General features: G+C 39.6%; 1 protein-coding gene across 1 annotated transcript; it reads left to right on the top strand.

The window, feature by feature from the left end:
* The first annotated feature begins 200 nt into the window (after positions 1-200).
* ST7L (suppression of tumorigenicity 7 like) lies at positions 201-20,656 on the top strand. Its single transcript, XM_084302032.1, has 16 exons — positions 201-492; positions 759-841; positions 1,483-1,642; positions 2,181-2,235; positions 2,883-2,998; positions 4,551-4,629; positions 5,270-5,424; positions 5,938-6,035; positions 6,674-6,788; positions 8,585-8,657; positions 9,343-9,445; positions 12,504-12,654; positions 12,791-12,883; positions 15,625-15,764; positions 19,843-19,914; positions 20,112-20,656. The coding sequence occupies exons 1-15, from the start codon at positions 258-260 to the stop codon at positions 19,894-19,896; spliced, it is 1,710 nt and encodes a 569-aa protein (XP_084158158.1). The 5' UTR covers positions 201-257; the 3' UTR covers positions 19,897-19,914; positions 20,112-20,656.
* Positions 20,657-21,607: the final 951 nt, after the last annotated feature.

Raw genomic sequence — 21,607 nt, 5'->3', positions numbered from 1 at the left:
TGAGGGCAAACAGCGCGGGGCGGCCATCTTAGGGCCGGGCGGGACGGGTGCTGAGGGGAAGGGGGGGGCGCGGTGAGCACCGGCCCCGGGCTCTGTGTGTGTGTGTGAGGGGGGCACCTAACGGGGCGCGGGGTCCCCTCCTGACACCGGAGCTGAGCTGCGGGGTGTGGAGGGGCGCGAGCGGTGAGCGCTGAGCCCTGAGGGCGGCTCCCGCCGCGCTCCGCCTCCTTCCCGGCGTCCCCCCTGTGGCGGCGGCCATGGCGGACGGCGGCGGCACCGGGACTGGGACGGGGACAGGGACCGGGACCGGGAGCGGGCGGGGGCCGCCGTGTCCCGGGGCGGCCGCGGCGCTGCGGCGTTGGGAGCTGCTGAGGCGGCGGGCGGCGACGGCGGCGCCTTGGGCTCGGGGGCTGCTGGCCGCGGCCGCCGGGCTCGGGCTGCTGTACGCCCTGCTGCGCCTGCCGCTGCGCCTCCGCGACGGGCTGGCCGCCGGTGAGAGCCGGGGGGGTCCTGTCGGGGTTTGACACCGGCCCCGTTGGGATTTTACACCTTTTTTTTTTGTGTGTGTGGGGGTTATGTTGAAGCCTGTCGGCCGTCACGGTGACGGAGCGGCAGGAATAAGCTAAAAGGGCTCTCCGTTAAAGTAACCCGATCCGTGAGGCTGCGCCGCGTTTGTGTGGCGCTTCACGCGGTGTTTAATAAAAAGCTCCTTGTGGTTTTCGCTTCTGTTCATTGTTTGTTTTTGTATCTCTTCGCAGTGACTGTGTTCTTAAGCACTTTGACTCCAAAGTTCTACTTTGCCCTCACAGTGACCTCCTCTTTCATATCTGGGCTGATATTTGTAAGTAGCGCGCTCTGCCCCGCTCCTGGGACAAACCCAGCGCCTCCGAGGTGCTTTGGCTAAGGGGAAAGGCAACTGTCGGACTCTAGAGGGTGCCTTTGTACTACAAAGGAGCTTGTTGCCGAGCATCTTTTCAGTTTTATTACAAGTGCTCTTTTACTGCACATCTTGCATGTTTAGGTGAATCTGAGGAAAATAACTTGAACCTGTTTTAAGGATCTCAGGCTTCTTTTAGCTGTCCATTTCGTGCTTTATTATTTGGGATTAATTTTGTAAAGTGAAAAAGCTACGTCCACGTTGTGCCTACGGGTGTAATTTCCCTGTACAGCACGCTTTGGTGTATAAGATCGAGGCACTTTCTGAAAGGGTTTAGGAGTTATCCTAACAACCTGGGGGGAGAGTGACATGATTAGGCTAATGTTTATGTTTTTTCCAATCTCTTCTATGTTATGGGGGTAATTCCACATGACAAGACAGGCCCAAAACAGATAATTAGTATTAATTTGTATGTAGATCGGTCCTGTCTGTAATAATTTGCAAGGGGATGTCCTCGTTCTGTGCAATTTGCTTTTCATCTCTGATGTTTATGTTGGAAGGGTGTTGCCTAAGGAAATTTCTGATGCTTTTTTCTCCCATAACAGGTATTTGAGTGGTGGCATTTCCGAAAATATGGCACCTCTTTCATCGAACAGGTATCTGTGAGTCATCTGAGGCCCCTCATTGGTGGTGTGGAAAACAGCCCTCCAGCACCAGCAGCGTTCTCAGTTGGAGAGAATGAGGCAAACAGGCAGAATATGCCAGGTGATTGTTAATGTGTCCCAACAGCTTTCATTAAGCTTGCAGGCGACCGGTTCAAATGAGTTGAGTTTTAAATGGCTTTGACGCAGCATTAGTGCTTGTAGCAGCTGGGGAAAGGCCTCTGCCTTACGATGCGTTTTATTAATATGATAAAAGAAATCAAGTGATAATGTATCTTTGATCTAAAACATTCATCATTAAAAACATCATCTAGAAAATATCTCACACATTCAGTTAAAAGTGTTTAAGGATCATCAGGTATTAGCTATTCTAAACATGTGCAAGGTAATATTGCTTGAATGTAAATGGCACTCTTTAATCTTTCCCACATGTGCTTTTGTACCACAAAAATGGTGGGGAGCAAAAATATTTAAGTGATAGCAGAAATTCAGGGAGATTATAAAGATTATATGATTGTGCTCAGGTCAAATAAATCTAAGTTAAAAATTGCTTTTTAAAGTAAGATTGCATTTGCATTACTGCATTTTAAATCAAGGTGGTAATGATTCTGCTCTTAACTCAGTAAATGCTTTCTTTTCAGAGTGCAAGGTGTGGCGAAATCCTCTTAATCTTTTCAGAGGGGCAGAGTATAGCAGGTATTAACTATCTTACTTTCCATTGTACGTTTTTAAAATTAACTGGGAGCATACACATGACTTCTCTGCAGGGCTTGTACTAGTAATATTGGGAGACAGCTGAAACCTGTGAGGTTATAGGGGTGATTGATGCCAATCCTGTGTTTAAAAGGCACCTCTCCAAGCTTTGGCAGTTTCAATGTTAAGAATGCAAATATTATTGTAAATATCATCATTTATTTGAGAGTAAAGTAGGAGAAAAGTATTCCCGGAATTATTTTCATCTTCTTTCAAAAACTATGAAAGTCATGATCTTACAGCTGTTACTGTTTTCTTCAGAGGCTGAGACTGATTCAGAATCTTAAATCTCTCTTATTAAACAGAACTGTATTTAAGTCTCCTAGTGTTATTTTGTAGAAAAAGCTGCTTCATAGGAAGCTGTTTTTCAAGTTGATTAGGACTTCAGCCTCAAAAAGACTTTCCTTCTGCAGGAAGCCTGCTGGCAAACTGTTAAGGTTATGGAACAGGAGTACTTGAAAACTTCTGATTAGCAACTCCAGTCTTTTATTAATAACAATAATAAAATCTGCACTAGCTTGTTGTTAAGTACATCAGATATCCTCCTTTGCATCAGCAACGCATCTTACTGAACTTTCTCCCATTGAAAGATACACGTGGGTGACTGGGAAGGAGCCCCTTACATACTATGACATGAATTTGTCTGCTCAAGACCATCAGAACTTTTTCACGTGTGACACAGATGCCCTCCGGCCTTCAGATACAGGTACCAGAGTCATATGCACAAGACACATAACAGTTGGAGTCTGTAAAGTGGCTATATTTAATACACTTCAAGGTAGTACAAGCTGTCATGTCAAATATTTTCTGCAATAGCCTTTCTCTACTATCTAGGAGCTTTAATAGGTGGTGTCAGAGAAAAGACGTTTTTTACTTTGTGCTTTATCTAAGACTATCAGGATCCTGACATGTTTTAAGATCTCACGCTTTTTAAATACTTAACAACCTGATGTTGAGAATACTGTCCAGGTTTTCAGTAACCAATGAAGTGGTCTCATTTGAACTACAATAATGAATAGTGCAGTCTCCGTTGTTTTGTCATTGTATTCCAAATGTTTAGTGCAGAGTATGCTCTCTACCTGGTTATTGTCAGACTAGGTGTTAGCTATTACCAATTTGTCAAGTTCCGGAAGCATTACGCGTCAGCTAGCTGTGACATGTTTGATATGAGTGATGTGTTTTTGTTTCACAAATGGAGTGTATTGTCTCGCTTACGGAGCCAAGACTAATATTTTGTTTCCAAAAGAAAACTCAAACATTTTTTCATGGTGTTCTTGCTGGACAGCAGAAGGTTTTGTTCCAAAAGAAACATGTATAGATTCCTCAATTTTCTTATCATACTTTGAGATAGGCCAGATATGCAATTCCACGAACGTAAGGTTTTGGACTGATTTCAGAACTGTTACTTGGTGTGAAAGCTGCTAGTTCTGCACTGAAAATGGTAGCTATAAGTAAGTTGAGTGTTTTTTGCTAGAAACTGGCTTCCAGTTTGGGATTCCCATTCTTCCCTAATGGAAGAATAGTGGGGAAAGGTTTAGGGATAGATTTCACCCTTTTTAGTTGCTTCCTGTAACGCTTTCTAATAAGGTGGTAATACAGTGTATATTGAATTGGCTTTGCCATCTGGCTATGCCACTCTGATATGCTTTGTAAATTTAGAAAAAAGCTGTTTAACCCTTTATTATCTGGCAGCTGTGTCAATACTGAAGCATTTTATGCGTATTTCATACTTAAAGTATGCCTGTGCAACACAGCGCTTACCTCTACCGTTGTTTCTTTGAAGCTCTGTTTGAAAGCTTAAATTAAAATTCTGTGCAGGTCTGTGCAAGAACCTGTGTTTAACGATCACTCCTGCCAAGCTTTCAACAAGTCTTGGGAAATGTTTCCAAAATCTGTAGCAATTTAGAAATTGTACATCTGTCTGGTTATGTAAGCTGTCTTTGCTTCTCAGTGTAGGAGTTTTCAAATGGTCAGTGAATAATCTTCCTGATGGTGTTGCTATCTCAGATTAGATTTGTGACATAATGAGAAGGTACAAGGTTCTGCTGCTTTTGCTAGAAGCTCTTGCAGGAGTTAAAACATTTATTTACTATTACCTACAACAGTTACAGAGAAAACAGGAATTTGCAAAGTAGAAGTCAGTGTTAATGCAGAATTGAGACTTGAGCAGCCAGCATTGCCTCGCCTTTTCTGCTTTGCTACCAGCTGTTTCCCCAGCCTGTCTGTGTCTCACCAGTCTTTAAATGTTTTTGCAACAGTAATGCAGAAAGCATGGCGAGAGAGAAACCCTCAAGCCCGGATTAAAGCTGCGTATCAGGCTTTAGAGTTGAACAATGAGTAAGTTTAGAGTATAAGATCATTTGCTTTGTTTCTAATCTGTAAGAATAAATGGATTCATGTTGAGCTCACTGTCAGTGTCTTCTAATAATAATTAGCAAAGTTCTGCACAGCTGAAGGAGGATTTCTGTGAGTGTGAGAATTACACACATGGCTGTAAGTTACATTCAAGTATTGAACTGTTTTAAATTTTAAAATACCTTTTGTTCTCCACTTTTATTAGAAAAGATTCCATCGCAATAACAAAGGAGAAATCTTATACTGAAGTGGAAGAGTCTAAATTGAATATGAGATCATACTTGTGTCAGTGGTGGCATTGTGGTAACGCTGTATTTGAGGTTCATGGATGCCATTCCTGTAAGGGATTTAAAAATACTCATACAACATAAATGAAAGAATCCAATGCACTTCTCTGATCCATTTCTTTCTGTACTCTGGCTGTTTTTGTGTAATTAGGTCTATCTACTGGATAGAGCTACTAATTTTAACATTACTCAGTTAATAATCTGGTAGTTTAATATTGTCAATGTTTAGATACTTAACGTATGTGAAAACTCCCTGTTTCTGATTCTTCTATATTTATTCAAAAATAGTGAATTTTGTCCCTCCGAATGATCTGTGGCTTTTTTCCTTATTACAGTTGTGCCACTGCATATGTTCTTCTAGCAGAGGAAGAAGCAACAACTATTGTAGATGCTGAGAAGTACTTTAAGCAGGCTCTGAAAGCAGGAGAAATGATTTACAGAAAGTCTCAGAACTGCCATTCCCAAAGTCCACAGCATGAAGCACAGCTGAGTAAGCACTTTTAAATCAAAAACTTATTTTTGTGTGAGCAGAAACATACAACTAAATTAATAATTAGCGATTCTAGTTTGTTTTTCAATTCAGTGAGGCGCTTCCTGCTTTTTTAGTATGTTTATGCATGTGCTCTATGATCTTACGTAGTACCCAAATGCATCTAGAAAGTGGCAGTTGTGCTGTGTACTCATCACAGGTTGTCTTGCTGAGGCTGGATGCGTTACTGTCTTGGAAAGCAGGGTAGGTAGAGCAGGCTAATGGAACAAGTAGTATTTGGCCATAGCATCTTCTGTTTTTACACCACTGATTTGGAAAAAAAAAATTGTTATTTAGCGTATATAAAAGTTTCTGGGATTAGTCTAGACATGCTTTGGTTGGGACAGCAGTAGTGATTATGTTTTGCTTTTACATATGGTTAGGAAGAAGGTTGTGGGATTTTTGTTGTGTTTCTGGGAGAGGAAGAGTAAAGGGTTAAAACTGGTAGATTATTGTTTTCCTCTTTTTCATCAGGAAGAGACACCAATGTACTGGTGTATGTGAAAAGGAGACTAGCTATGTGTGCAAGAAAACTTGGAAGAATACGAGAAGCAGTCAAAATGATGAGAGATGTGAGTACTAAGAAAAAAAAATGGGAGCAACTCCTGTTGTTTTCAGTCACATCATTCAAACTGTTGGTTTAAAATCCTTTTGTAGGCATCATAGTAAATCTAATTGAATTATTTCCCAATGAGATTTGCACATCACGATTTATGATTTTTTTGAGAACAGTTTTTTTTTATTTCTCATATCTGAGGTTCAAATTTTTGTTATATAATGTCGTAAGTTCAAAGCTCTGTTGTCCAGTTTCCTTTGTGCTTGGCTTAACAACTAACCTGTCAAAACAGCCAGCTTTATGCCTCCTCCTAATTTTTCTTTCACTTGCCAAAGATTTATCATAGGCTGTTTTGACATGGGAAAGTGTTACTGACCAAATCAACCCACTGTGGGAGATACGCAAATCTGGGCTGAGAGATTTTGTGAACCTTGGTATATGTATTTTCTAGTAGGTGAATAGAGGAAAAACCTGGTGACTGTAAGGTAGAAATAATGCAATACTTCTCATGTCGTTTACGTGCTACTTCCGAATGCTAGAAGAGAAAAGAACATTGAAAAAGCTTAAATTATTATGCTGATTTCTATTAAATATTTCTGGGATTCAAGTGAAAATCTGTATGTGCCTAATTTATTTCTCTTTACTCATTTGCAGTTAATGAAAGAGTTTCCACTTCTCAGCATGCTGAATATTCACGAAAACCTCCTGGAGGCGCTACTGGAGTTACAGGCTTACGCAGATGTCCAGGCAGTTTTAGCGAAGTATGATGGTAAGTGATGTATACTGGGAAATACTGGTGGCTTTGTGTGAGTGCATAGGTGAACTGGCAAGGTTTGCCTGTCCGAAAGCAGACGTCTAACCAGTGTCTCAGCTCTTTGACTTAGATTCCCTTCATCAGCAACAAGTAGGTGTTTCCAGAGCGTGGGTTGTTTCTTTTATTTTGAATTGTGAGCTCAAATGTAGGCGACCTATAGCCCATGCACACCTTTTATGTTAAGTTAACACTAATTCATAAAGATATCTTGGAGCTCACTTTGCCTCAGCTCAAGGATTATTTTAATTTTTAATCTCTTCTGCATCCATGGTTATGCCTAATTTCATCAGCCTTTCTCAGTTAGCACATGGCCTCCTAAGTAATTGATGTAAATAGGCTGAAAAAAGGTAGTCTTCCCTTCTGTTGTGTTCCAGTCTTGGCCTCAAGATTCTGTAATAGTGAGGCTGCTTGCCAGAGATTAGTGACATACAAGCATGCTGCTTGCCAGAGATTAGTGGTATACAAGCTCTCGTTCATTAAGTGGCAGTGGTTTGCTTTCACTTTGCATCTGGAGTAATACGTTTCAGGTGTTGTACGCGTCTAGAGAAAGGCTAATAAAGTATATTCTTACCTTCTTACTGTCCTCGGAGTTCTGTCACCTAGATAATGCCCACATCATTAGTGTACACAGTGCTGCTGTCAAATCTGTCCATTAAATCATCTCTAAAATGGAGGAACATGGAAGCAGGATGTTTTTGGCAATTGTTCAATGCCCTTAAGGAGTCGATATGTCCTCTCTTGTGTTTCTGTTCTTTATAGCTTCAGGGAATAAAAAAAATATGTTCTTGTCAAAATTCTGTGCCCATTTTATGTGGTCACGCTAGCTCCCAGTTTCTTTTATTTGATCATCTATGTTCTTCTGTGTGGGTTTTTATTAATTTAACAAACATTTGCTTTTTTTCCTGGTACTTTTTTTATCTTAGCATCAAAAATTGTGACACTTTTCTTAAGAAAAGGTTTCTGATTTTTTTCTAAGCATCTGGAAAAATGAGTATGAACTTCAAACTCTCCATAGCCTCCCTGTGTTTTGCTTGACACGACAGCCAGACTTCTAGTAAGTGATGGACAAGCCCAGGATGGGATTTACAAAAAAAGCAAGAGCCATCTGACTATACACAACATGGTACTTGGGAATTAGACCCCAGACTTTGTCTGCTTTTAAAGTAAACTTGTACCGTGGAGTGCTAACATTCTAATCTATAATTGTCAACTCAAACTTGGCCTCAGATGTTCTATAAAACCTACAACTAATAGAATTTTTTCCTATGCAACTGGAAAAGAATGGAAATTGTGTTCTCATTAAAATTTGTCTACCTGTCTGTAATGTAATATTTTTTTTGGTCGGCTTCTAGTCAGTCTCTCAGTATTTTGTAAAACTCTGTGTTAATGTTGCAAAATTAGGTAAAGATTGGAGGCTTATTTTAAACCTTTGTGGGTTAATACAGGAAAAGCACACTGTTCTTAAGTGTATATTTATACACACGTTTCTCTTTGAATTCAGTTTCAGTGTTTTGCTTTGTTTTAGTCTCTTTACCATCTAACTACAACTCTGCGTTTTTAATCTGACTGGTGACCAGAAAGAAGACTTGTGCACAGAAATTCAAAGTTTCTAATCAAAGCTGAAATGTTTCGGATGTTACATTAATTGTATGGTGTACCAAAATAAAAATTTCTAAGCTCAGAGGAAATGGGTTTGCAAATGTTTGTCTTGCCTTAAAATCTTACAGCCTAATTGTTTTATTTTATCATAGATATTAGTCTTCCAAAATCAGCAGCCATATGTTACACAGCAGCCCTGTTAAAAGCCAGAGCTGTTTCAGAAAGGTAAGCAAGCACAACGGTGAAAACAGTGGTTTGTTGCTAATTTTGGGTCATACTGCAAAACACGAATTTAAAAGGTCGAAATCCAATACGTAACATTTATATTTCTAAGATCAATTTGTGCATATTTTAATATGCATGTAGTTATGTATAATAATTAGCTGTATAGTTTTGTATAGTTAAGCATAATTTAAGGTTTATTTTAAGCATCCATAGAGTTAATACAGTTCAATGTATTTTTTGAAGACCAATGTGCATGTGTGCCTTTGTATAAGTCTTGTTTTCAGTATCTTGCTTGTGGCATTCATCAGTTCTTTAATTTGTGGACTGGGTGATAGGTAATTGTGGTGGGTTTTATGGCATTTCACTTTCATTCTGATCCATTTATGCAGCTCATTTCGGCTTTAAGTCCTGCTAGCTGATATTCTATCAGTCTTATGAAAGACTTGGGCACTCAATCACTTGGGTAATTGACATGAAATTTCACGAAGTTTAACATATCTTTGTCATATGGGCTTGGATGACAGTCAAGATACCTAAATTAGCATGAATGTTTGTCTCCTAGAAGCATTTATCTATCTTGATGAATCAGTCAATTTTTAATGAACTCCAAGCTTATAAAGAAAATAAACATCTGGATAGCTTTTATTATTTATTACTTTTGTTCAATATGAATTTTCCTCTTTAGGTTCTCCCCAGAAACTGCCTCCAAAAGAGGGCTTAGTACAGCAGAAATAAATGCCGTGGAAGCAATTCACAGGGCTGTGGAATTTAACCCTCATGTTCCAAAGGTAAGAGTATTTTATTTGCTATTGGACCACGTTATTGTTTTCTAAAAGAAGTCATCTTATGTTAACGTCTTGTTTGAGCCTTTTTAGCCTCATGTTTCCCTGAAGTTGATTATAACTCTGGCGCTTGAGTTATTAAACCGTCTAGTATTTATATCATAAAAGTTTGGTTGCCAGAATTAGTTTTTTGTAATAGCTTATGTTCTGGTAGTGTTGTTACAAAAAACAAATAAATTAAAATTGTCTAACTTGTTGGAAAATCCGGCAATGTGTTACTGAGGGCTTGCTGTTGGGTAAGGGCAAATATTAACAAATACAAATTTAGACATGTAAAATCCCTGAGACAAGCTAAGTTCACCAAACAATGACCACTCAGAGTATTTCAAAATACTTAGATGTTATGCTTAGAAGTAAGGCTGTGGTACTCTGGTTAGTGATAGATTTGTCACTTACTCTTTGTTTTTAAACAAGAATAAGAATCAGTACTACTACGTTTAACGTCTGTCATTATGTGAAGTGGCCAAGGTGTGGATTCCACTGAGCATGGTGTGAAAATAAAATTCTATGTGGCTTTTTACTGTACGAGCAATATTGATGTGTTCAGTTTGAAACCTTGAATGCAGAAGGTTGGCTTAGTTCTGGACCTAATCCTCTGCAAATGATGGTGGAGTCCGGATGACTATTGCTATGAAGACTCGAATTATCCAACCACTCTGTTCTGTCTGCCTGTCCAATCCAATAGAATGTGCACTGGGGAAGCTAATTGCTGGGAGAAATTGCTGCTTGTTTGCATGACTGATCAAGAGCGTAGCAAGTTCATTTCAGACAGTCTCAGACAGATTTTTCTTTTGCCTCTGCCTTTAGGGGAAGAAGATTATAACGCATTATCATCGTCTAAAAGTTTTTTTTTTAAGTTTTGTTTGTCCTTCAGTTATTTCAGGAGTCTCATACACCTTTTTAAAGAAGTTAGATATAATTTCAGGCAGACTGTTTGCAAAATATGCTCAGTAGTTTTACAAACAATTGCGGAAACTGAATCCAGGTTCCAGTAATTTGATCTTCCCTTGTAATTGTATCTGTCCGGTTTTCTTGGTGAGTTTTTTATTACGATGTTACCTTGAAACACTACTTTATTAGACTGCATGGCAGAATTTTATTGAGAACTCCACGGAGCTCTGAAATTCTCACAGTCAAATAATAAAAAGGCAGAGAGGAAGGTTACAAACAAGTGTAATAGCTTGCCTAGGAGACTGCAGTGGACTATCAGGGAAGAAAAACAGGTTTTTGAATTTGCAATCTGTTCTGATCCATAGGCTGAAAATAATTTAGAAAGTAGAAATCCCTTTCCTCCTGTATCCAATGAAAGTGGTTTTCTTTACACATATCCTTTTCCTTATGCAAAACGTTGTCTTTTTCTCTTTGCTCTCAGTTATGCTTTTACAAGGATGGGTTTTGTTTGGAAAGTAAGGAAAGCATTTTGTAGTGCTAGAAAAATGGTGCTCTAAAGCCATTTCCAATTAGAGATCTGTAACTGCATTATGATAATGTATGAAGTACTCATTTCCCATCATCTTCTGAGTATCTTCTAAATTTTTATTGGGTAGAATGACTTTCTGAAATCTGAAAAAACAAAACAAAACAACAAAAAAACCCAAACATTTTCAGTGCTAATACCTTGCCTGTTTTATGGTTAAGTATGGACATTAAAACCTTCCAGATTCTGGAATTTTGCTGGTTATGTAGTAACGTATGGGTGTTATAGATGACCACCCAAACATAGAGTTTAGCATCAGGATGTTGTGGCAATACTTGCAGTGGGGCTTCATCACGACTTTGTATTCCCTTAAAGTGGTTAGGGCTATTGAAAACTGGGCACTGGGGAGAGATGAGGAGTCAGGTCAAAGGGCAGATATTTGAGACCATTTTCCCACAGCAGCCCTGTGTGAGTGATCCTTTACTGTGTTAAAAAAAAAAATGAAGAAGATTAGAGGGGATTAGCAAGAATATTACCCTCCAGAGTGTGGGCCCAAGGCACTAAGAGAAAAACCTAGCCAGGCAGTAAATGTGCTTTATTTGGCCGGGGCACAACCCCTACTACATTCCTTCAAGAATCTGAATGGGAAAAGTTAAGTCCTCAAAATGGATTAGTAAATAATCTCATAGTTTGTGGCATCTGCTGAAATAAATCGGTGAGTTAGCTGCATTCTTACACTTTGGGAGACAGTCAAAGGAATTCCCAGCTACATTGATCGAAGATGTGGATTAGCTTTGGCTGTTAGTGAATGAGACGCTGTATGCTGGGAGAGACCAACCCACAGGTACATACTAGAGCTGAAACCATCAATTCTTTCAAAAATACTCATCTGCTTTTTAAAGTGAAGTTCAAAAGGAATAACTCTCTTTTTTAATATAATGTGAAGAAGCAAAATTTCATGTCCTATGCTTCAAGGAAAATGGAAAATCCTTGTGTTCTTTAACCCTTCTGTGCATCACATTCTGCTGATGTTGGGAAAAAGTTAGAACTAAAAAAAACTGAAAGCAGAGATTCTTTGTGATAGCACTGAAAAACCACATTAAAATAAGACTTTGGGTTTAGCTTTTTATTCTTCCTTTGGTTAGCATACTGATGCTTTCTGATTTGCTGCTGATACTTGGGAGCTAACAAATATTTATCCTCCTACATTGAAACTTGCACTGCTAAAATGATCAGCACAAATACAATTTTTTATTAGCCTAAACTTGTAGTTCATTGCTGTTGTACATGTATCATTATACTTTGTGTATATTCCACAATAATTTTTTTTGCCTTGACATAGGTGCTTTTTTCTGATACTGTATGTGTGAAAACCCCGGTTTGAGCCTATGCTGATGTGACTTGCTGCTTTTCACTTGCTGTGAAAATGCTGCCTGACTGGTGTCAGGATTGAGCTGTGTTACCAGCAGGTAGAAGCTGGTCTTTGTGTGGTGCTCACCTATGCCTCAAGCGATCCTGTTTCACAATTAGTAAGGATTTTGGAATATCCTATGTAACCAGGTGTGCTTTCCTTTTTTTTACTTTCAGTACTTACTAGAAATGAAAAGTTTGGTTCTACCTCCAGAGCATATCCTGAAACGAGGGGACAGTGAGGCAGTAGCATATGCCTTTTTTCATCTCCAGCACTGGAAGAGAATAGAAGGGGCTCTAAATCTGCTGCACTGTACATGGGAGGGCAGTAAGTATCTCTCCTTTTTTTTCTGTACAATAGGCTAATCTCTGCCTTTTATTCACCTCAATCACAATCGGTTTTGTTTGTGAGAATCTGATCGCTCGATTCAGATACAGATCTAATGTCATTCGCTCTTTTTCAGCGTTTAGGATGATCCCGTACCCACTAGAGAAAGGTCATCTTTTCTATCCCTATCCAAGTTGCACAGAAACAGCAGATAGAGAACTGTTGCCAAGTAAGTGGTTTATAAGCGGTAACGATAATAAAACATAACTGAAGGACGTGTTCAATTTGTGCTGTTCTTTATTTACTTTACAATGTTTTTTAGTTAAGAGCTTCCCTTGAAGGGCATTCAGCTATTTGTTGATGTCCCTCCCAAACGGTCCTTAAGCATATCACAGGTGTGTAGGCCAAACATTAGCTCGATTCTGTAAAAACATCATGGCTTCTTCAAAGATAAAGTCTGCGTGTGGTACCGTCAGCCTACATTTGGCAATTTTTGACAGCAACTAAACGGACCAGTTCTTTAAATTACTTACAAAATCCATGACTTCTTTTAAAACTGTTGTAGAGGAGTTGCTTCCTGTTAGCAAGGAGGGAATGTGTGTTCTCAGTCCTGCATTCAAGTATCTTGCAGAATGTGTTTGTGATCCTTCAGAGAATCTTCACAGGATGTTATTTTGTTTTCTGTCACTAATTCTGTGATACATACTAATCTGTTGGACACTACGCTTCTTGGAAATTTTTATCCATTTAGATCGTTTTATAGATTTATACTAACACTGAAAAGTAAGTCTTCTCCAAATGTCCAGTACTTTGAGATTACTTCATGGAAGTACGAACCTGCAAGTTTTATTGCCTTGGTAAGGCAACCTGAAAATAAACCATTAATGCCTATGCTCATCATACTTAGAAAAATAGCATTAATATAAATTAGAATTGGACCCTTTATCGTACATGCTAATAGAATTCCTTTTGTGAAGAAACACAAGTCCCGCAGGACTGGAAAGAGCTACTGCAAAAGCCCCATCAGACCCACTGAGACCACAGCTGTGGAAAGCAAAACTGCACATACGTGTTTCTATTTAACAAACCTGAAGTTATATTTAAAATGTGTAATTTAAATTTGCCCCCAGACTGCTTTAAATTACTCGTTTCTCACTTACGCAGGATATTGCAGAAGGAATTCCTCGGTTAGTGACTAACCCTAACTTGTAGACTTCTCAGCATAATTAAACACCAACACATGCAGATATTTCAACACGATCATTCACGCATTCCTGTTATGTTTTAAATATAAAACTACCCATAAATAAAATCATCTTAACACTTTTATTGCAGTACTTCCTCAAGAAATCTTGATACTTTACTTTAAATAGATAAATTTAAAACATTATGTTGGCCATATTAGTAATGCAAAAATCCTGGATTGATCTGACTAGTGACAATTCCCAAATGGCTGTGAACGTATGGAGTTGCCTTTTGTTGTCCTTACCTATTTTGGATTTGATTGTAGCTAACAAATGTAGGGAAAAACTAGCGCAAAAGGAATCCTTCCAGCTTAGGTTATGGCTTTCTTTACATTGTATATCTCTGTGTTTTAAAAATCAGGTGAGATTCTACATTCTATGAGAGCATGACACTTATTCCTTAGTAGACAAAGTAATTTCTTTGATTTTTCAAGTAAAGACTGTGTTGCTGTCGTACTGTATCGTGGCATAGCAGGGCTGATTGTCTGTTAATGAGTGAACTGATAATCTCTGGGATATCATTAAACATCTCTGACTAGATGCAACTCCAAATGCTCTGCCTAGCTGTGCTCCAAAATCATACACTTAAAAGCAAAACAGAACCCCAATACTCTGCCGCTTATGAATTGCAATAGCACAAGTCACTTTTGTTGGGCTTGCTTTTATAATGATAACTTCCCTTATGTGCCAACATTCAGAAACAATAACTGAGGTTTCATCTTCAGACTTCAGTCTGTTGTGTATCAAAACCCTACAAGTACAAAATGTAAAACGAATACAGTGAGAATTAGTGCAATTGTGTTTTTGTATTTTCCAAAAAGATATACTTAATTTTTGAAACTTTTGTTAGATATAAAACCAGCTTGTGAAGAAATGTGCAGCCCTTTCATAATTACCTATGTCTGTGGAAAGGTTTTTCTTCATTTAAAAACCATTCAAAATCACTGGGTAAAAGTTAGAGCTGCAGGTATTCACGGCCGGTAAGTAATTGCAAATTCACCAAGCAGGTCCTCAGCTAGCAAGCAGTTGTAGTGTCTTGAGTGCTGAAAGCTCCATATGCCAGCCCCTTAGCCTTTCTAATCACCTTCTTGTGATTTTGTTACCGTAGATTGGAAATTGCAAGGAACTGCTATGTGGAGAATTTATAACCTCGTCCTGGTACTGTTTGCTTTGAGGTCTGCTCTGTCAGCTGCTCTGAAAAATTTACTGTAGTCTACCAACCAGAAATCTTTGAAAAGTAGTAAGGAGCTACTTTGCATGTATATATAACGTGGTGGTGGTTCTGTACACGCTGTGCATTTGATCTCACAGGAAGGGCAGATAACAGAGTTAATGCTTCAGGTGGTTGAAAACACCTGAATTGTTTAAAATGATCTTGGTAATTTTGACAGCCTGTGGATTGTGTAACTCTTCCCTCTGTCCTGTTAAAAGAGTACCAAAATCTAAGGCTGATGAAATGCTTCAGAAATAAATCCTGTGCAAGTGAAAAAGAAGGTTGGGAAGTGTACTATCGATAAGTAAGATGCGCCTTTGATATGGGGGGAAGATTTTTGAGAAGTTTGAATAAAGTCCCGGGACTTAATATGGGGTGCTGCACAGTAGTCCTGACACTGAATTTATGCATTCCGTAAGTCTGGAATTGAGCATGAGACTATGCAAATAATTCAGAAAACTGTCTTTGATTATCAAATGTCAATATTCTTTTTTTTTTTTTTTTCCTTTTCAGCATTTCATGAAGTCTCCGTTTACCCACAGAAAGAACTTCCCTTTTTCATCCACTTCACAGCAGGCCTGTGTTCCTTTTCGGCAATGCTTGCACTCCTTACACACCAGTTTCCTGAGCTGATGGTCATTTTTGCTAAAGCTGTAAGTATTGGCTCTGTCATTTCTATGTTACCAACGTTTCCCATGTGTTTGTATTTTAAAAATCAAAGATGCCAGCTTCCATATCGCAGACATTTGCCATGTTTTACTACATCTGCTCAGGGCTTGGTATAGGGCTTTTTAGCATGCTTCCTGCTTCCTTCTGCAGTATTACTGTTGGTTTTAAAAAAAAAAAAAAAAAAAAGCTGCTTGGACAGCTACTAGCTTTGCTAGTAATTCCAGTCTACAACATCCAAATCATGCAGGTCTGAGAGTGGGGCCCCGTCTCCACGTTTCTGTTGATCTTTATGTTAGAAAATGTAGTTGGACATGCCAGTGACAAATTTCAGTGCTGCTCATAATTGGCTGGATCCCTAGTAACTAGGGTCTAACTATCTGCTTGATTAATTCTGTAAGGACTGCATTAGCAAAGTTGTATGATTTCCAAAGAGATACAAGGTCAAATGTTATGCTAACAAAGAATTGCTTGGTGAAGTTCTCTCTGCTAGGTTTCTTGCACCAAAAAAAGACTTTGTACAAGTTAGTTGGCTTTATATAATGGTATTTTGAATGTCAATTGACGTGCCCAAATGTGGGGAAAAAATCACAAGGTTTGGTCATTTGGCAGTGTATTTATTTAACGTTCTGTAGGAAAGGATGGAGAGTGCTTGCTCAGCAGGAAAGATGATCAAGAAGCGTGCATGTTGCTGCATAATTCCACCAAGCAATTGACAGGTGAAGGGGTTCTTGCCACTCACTGTTCTAGTTTCATACTGGCAAAAGTGGAAATTACATTGTTAGGTAAACAGAAAAGGAGTGAATTCTGTATTGATCCATTGAGATTTGCTGCTGAGAAGGACATTGTCTTCCAGTATTCTGCTATTTTAGAAAGAATTAATGTTAAATTTTGTTCATGCTCTGACTAATAGTCTTCTTTACCTTAATTATTAGATTATTGTACTCTTGATTCTATTCTTGTTGTTTTCAGAACCATTCATAAAACTTGTAAGAAACAATATTCAGTATCAAACTCACACTTACAATTTTATTCCTGGATTGCCTCAGATCCTTTGCAAGTTGTTTCTGTGTTTTAGCTATAGATAGTGCTGTGGTGAATGCTAACACTTCACAAAACATTATGTCTTGTGCTTTGGAGGTATGTGGCACCTAGATGAATTTTGATAGAATCTTCTAGGTTGGAAAAGTCCTAGAACAAGAGGTGCAGCCATCATCCTGACTTACTGAATCCCATCACTAAATTGTGTCCCTGAGTGCCACATCCACGTCTCTTTAATACCTCCAGGGATGGGGACTCCACCACTTCTTTGGGCAGCCCCTTCCAATGTTGATCAGTCTCTGAAGAAATTCTTCCTAAAAAGAATTTTGTACTGAAAATGGAAACTTCTGTTTAATGACACCCTGCTCCACCCAAGAGTACTGGGATAAAAATCTGTGCTGTATCTAGTGTTATACCTGCAGGTAACTTCAGGGCTTTAAACTTTCTAAATGAAAATAAACCCCCTGTGTTTTTCATGATTTCAAGTACTATTTCATAACATTATGTTGTAACTTATTAAATATAATCATTTGAGATGATAAAGTTCTGGACGGTAGATACTTGGAACGCTTTGGCCTTAGTGAAAAAGTGGTACAAAACGGATTTCTAGCAAATTGCTGGAGTTGTTGAATTTCAAGAAAATCTAACACATGGTTTTAAGAATGACAATTGAAAAGTATTGTGCATATGGATGTTTTCACTATAACTGATTTAAATACGACTACTTAGATTATATTTCAGTTGCTTCTTAAACTGTTGTTTCCAACAATTGAATCTAGTGAACTGCATGCCTCTAAACAGCTTTAAGAAGTTGAATACCTTTCTATTGACTTTAAAAGTCTGAGTTTACATATTTTCATTTGTTAGTGCTTGAGTTTGTTTCCTCCGTAATAAATCACAGGGTAAACCTTGGCAAATTGCTAAAAATATTCCAAGTGGCCAAAAATCACAATGAAGCATTTGCTAGTTCCAATGTATACAACCTAATACGCCATCAACAAAAGACTTTAGCACTGGCACCTACTCAGTTCAGCTCCCTCTGAAACTGATGGCAGCCCTTCCATCGTAGTCACTGGCCCTGGGAGCAGGCGCCGGCGGGATTTGGGTGTTTTGTGCAGGTGGAAGGGTTTGCAGGCACTAGGGACTGATGCTTGCAAAAAGCTGAGCATTTACTCATCTAGTTAGAGCCAACCGTGGCTTTATTAGTTCTCTTGCAACTCAAGTTTTAAGATGGGTCAGCTGTAGGAGGAGGGGAAGATGTGCCACGGGAGGCACTCAGGTGGTAACGGGGCAGAGAACCCATGATCTGCAAAAAGGCTGCAGGGGCTTCAGAGGGTGCTGTGGGGAAGGGCTCAGCCTTGCTGTTTGGTTCAGCTAAATTTGTGATCTCAGAGACACCGTTACTGACAGCCTGAGACAGGTCGGTGGCTGTTGGGAATTCCCTTGGTAAGTGATGGAAGGGAGGAGGTACAGGAATGGATGGCAGCAGTACGTCCAGCGCACTGAGCAAGCTGAAAAACACCTTCTGTCAAAACGAGACGAACGGATCTTGTTGCCACGCAGTATGAATTTTTATTTTTTTAATAATTGTGTAGGTGGAGGGCTGGGTAGCTGTCTAGGATCTTGCAAAGGTGATGTTGCAAGGGTCCTTTTTGCAAAGTTCCTTGTTACGAACCGTGACAAAGGCACTGAGAAGTCTGCTGTGGAGAATACTGCAGACGCAGCAGACAGAAGGCACCGTAAAGAGTCTGCTCAGAAGTTCCCAAAAACAACTAACGTGCTTAACTTAAGGACAAGTCAGTCCCATTTGTTTTTTTTTTTAGTCCTAACCTTTTTTCCGATATACGCTACTGGAATAGACTGGTATTAGTTCATTTTGAAGCACTGAAAAAATACAGCAGTGTTCCAGTATCCTACTGAAAACACGTTCTTGTGCAGGGAATTGGACAAAATCCTAAGACAATTCATGTTCCAAAGTATTTTGATATGGGTTGCTTGATATTTTCACAACAAAGAAAGAAGTCATGGGACTTAAATTAAAAATTGGCTAATTTTTATGATTGCAAGATAAGGAGAAAACATATTTCATCCTGGTTGTGCTGTAGCTCCCCATTAGAGGATTCCTTGCCCTTCTCCTGATAGCAGGCAGCTAGAGACAGAATATAGGACTAAACAGAGCCCAGTCTGGCAAGTCCTGTTTTCTGTGACAATCTGCTTTACTTTCTGAACAAATCCCCCTACCACTTTCCCCAAAGCTCATTAAGTGAGACTGGAGAATTAACTTTTTAGCCAGCTGCTGAACTTTTCATATTTATAAACACTTGAGTCTTTTGCTTATCTAAGAGAAAATGTGTATAGTTTGGAGATGTGCACTTCCCTGCCAATGTGTAATGAGTGGTTCTACACTTCATAGAAAAAAAGCCTGAAGTTTCCTGTCACAGCTGAGTGTCGATGCCAAGGGCAAAGGTTTCTTGCCTTGCTAATCTACATCTTAACTCATGCACTTAATGTGAAGGTGCCACACGCACGCAGGCAGGGAAGAAGCTAGCTGCGAGGAAAAGCTCCTGCGCTGTTGTGAATGTTATGTTTTAAAAGCCTTTTTAATGTAATATTTGAGGTTATGATAGAAGCCAGGAGGGCCAAAGTAAAACCCTCAAAGTAAATGAGTCCTGTCACTGCTGCCTCATGAAAAGAGGGTTTGTGTGAGGATAAGACGAGGCCCGGGGGGATGGGTTGAGAAGGTGCAGGGGAGCGTGCGCCATTTGTTTTAGCTTAATCTTTATTTCTGGAACTGTTTAGATGGCATCTAGAATATGGATCCTGTCTGGAAGAATGGGCTGGTTTCACCGGGTTGTCTGTTCAGTTTTTCCACGTTTGGATCGATGACCTGTAAAAAATCCGTGCCTGAATACGCAAGGCAATGCACTGCCCTCCTCCCCGTCTGGTTACTGATGCTGTGAGCACGGGGCACTGGCAGGGTGGCAGCACAGAAACACCATCCTAACGTGTCCTGCTTCTGCCTAGGTGCTGCGAGTGATTTGGCCTGTGAGTGCTCCCAGCGTGCTGGCCTCTGGCTGAGCCCTGGACGTCCCTGAGGTGAGTTGTGCTCAGAGCTGCAGCTTCCTGGAGAGGATTCTCTTTTTTTGGTCTTGGTTTTAAAGTCAGACACTTCTCTGCAGCAACACACTATGAGATAGAAGTTTTCTTTGCTCATATCTTGAGCCTATGAAAGGAAATTGGGTTTTGAACTTGAGCTCATTTATTGCTGTGATCTGTTTGGTTTTTTTTTCCAGTTCTTTGGGACTGTCCTTTTACCCTTCGCTATGGAAAACACCGAAGTCCTCGTGCTGCCCAGTCTGTGGCATTGGCTGGCTCCAGTTTGACCGGAGCATCCTTTCCACAACGCTTCGGTTTCATTGTTCCCACAAGTGTCCCTGCCAGCACCAGCTGGGCGTGGTTAGCTGACACCGAGGTGGGGAGGCAACAAAGAAAGGTGCTCTTCAAACCGGTGTCTTTCACAGGCTTCCATGTTGGTAATGGTGCTTTCTGTATGAATTTCTTCTTCGGCCTCGGTGTCTGTAGTCATCTATGAAAATAGCTTTTGTTGAGCAATAATCTCATTGCTCTCTTAATCGCTTGTACAACAGGAAGCTAATACTTCCTCTGTGAGAAATGAAAGAACACAAATTGAGCAGATGTTTTCAGCATTGACACTTCTTTCTCAGCTGCAGACGCACCAGATAACTGGCTTAGATTTAATTTTGTAAGCCTTTTTCAAAATATTTGTTAAGAGCAAAGTATGGCTCTGCTTTCTTTATTAAAATGTTACTTCTTAACACATTGAGTTTCGTTGAATTTGTAAGCTTCTGTTTTAATACAGATTATAGTGTACAAAGAAAGATTTGTTTCTTCTGTGTCCTGTAAGCTTGCGCTACACAAGGAAATTGTGGTATAAGCTCCTCTATTTCATATTGTTATTTCTTTAGATTTAATTGTACATCTTTTGTCTTTCAAATCCCTTTGCCTTGAAAGGCAGGATGATTTCTGAAACTGCCAAAAGTGATTGTGGTATCTGCACAGGAGTCTCATTGGGAGACCTGAACTTTCAAGTGTTAGTCCAAAGAAAAAGTACTATCATTGTTGATATCAAGTCCTGAAGAGAACTGAGGTGTGGAGCACTCTTCAAAGGAATTACTTCACATATGGACCAGCCACAAGGGTCTGTTTACTGCAGAGGTGAACAGATAGCTGTGGCAGCCAAGTGCTTTGAGGTAATTGGTGTGACCTCCATTTCCACTCTTCCCCCATTAGAGAAAATGTCAACTCTTTAACATTCAGGTCTGCTGCTCAGTACTGAGGAAGCAGCCTCATGTTAGACAAGGCGTCTTAAAATGTGGAAGTGGCAAAAATAGCACGGGCTTGTGGATAAATGCTAACTAACACAAGTTGCCCATCTTCATACATTTCACAGATACACGCATACAGTTATCCATAATAAACAGGGAGGTTTTACATGCTTAATCTACGCTGATCTTTGTGAAAGATTGCTGCAAGCTGTGACCTCGATGGCTTCTCTGAAAGGTGTCATAAATTATTCTAGTTTTTAAATCCTGATGGAAGAAGCTTGCTGTAGCCTACGCCATTCTCTGAAGTAGTACCTAAATCAATCAGCAAAGATGTTTTTTTTTTTCATCCTGAAGTTATTTAATTCTTTAACATAAGCAGGACTCACTCATATGAATGAGGGGATATTTTAATTAGTCCAGATAAACTATTCCTTAATTCTGAT

The sequence above is a fragment of the Netta rufina genome, assembly GCF_964035555.1.
Source record: "Netta rufina genome assembly, chromosome: 26".
NCBI lineage: Eukaryota > Metazoa > Chordata > Aves > Anseriformes > Anatidae > Netta > Netta rufina.
This window is presented reverse-complemented; position numbering and strand designations above follow the sequence as displayed.

Excerpts from the sequence above, each read along its gene's own strand:
- ST7L (XM_084302032.1), top strand. The coding sequence starts at position 258 with ATGGCGGACGGCGGCGGCACCGGGACTGGGACGGGGACAGGGACCGGG. Across the intron at positions 493-758 it reads CCGCGACGGGCTGGCCGCCG|TGACTGTGTTCTTAAGCACT; the intron begins GTGAGAGCCGGG and ends ATCTCTTCGCAG. Across the intron at positions 1,643-2,180 it reads AAACAGGCAGAATATGCCAG|AGTGCAAGGTGTGGCGAAAT; the intron begins GTGATTGTTAAT and ends CTTTCTTTTCAG.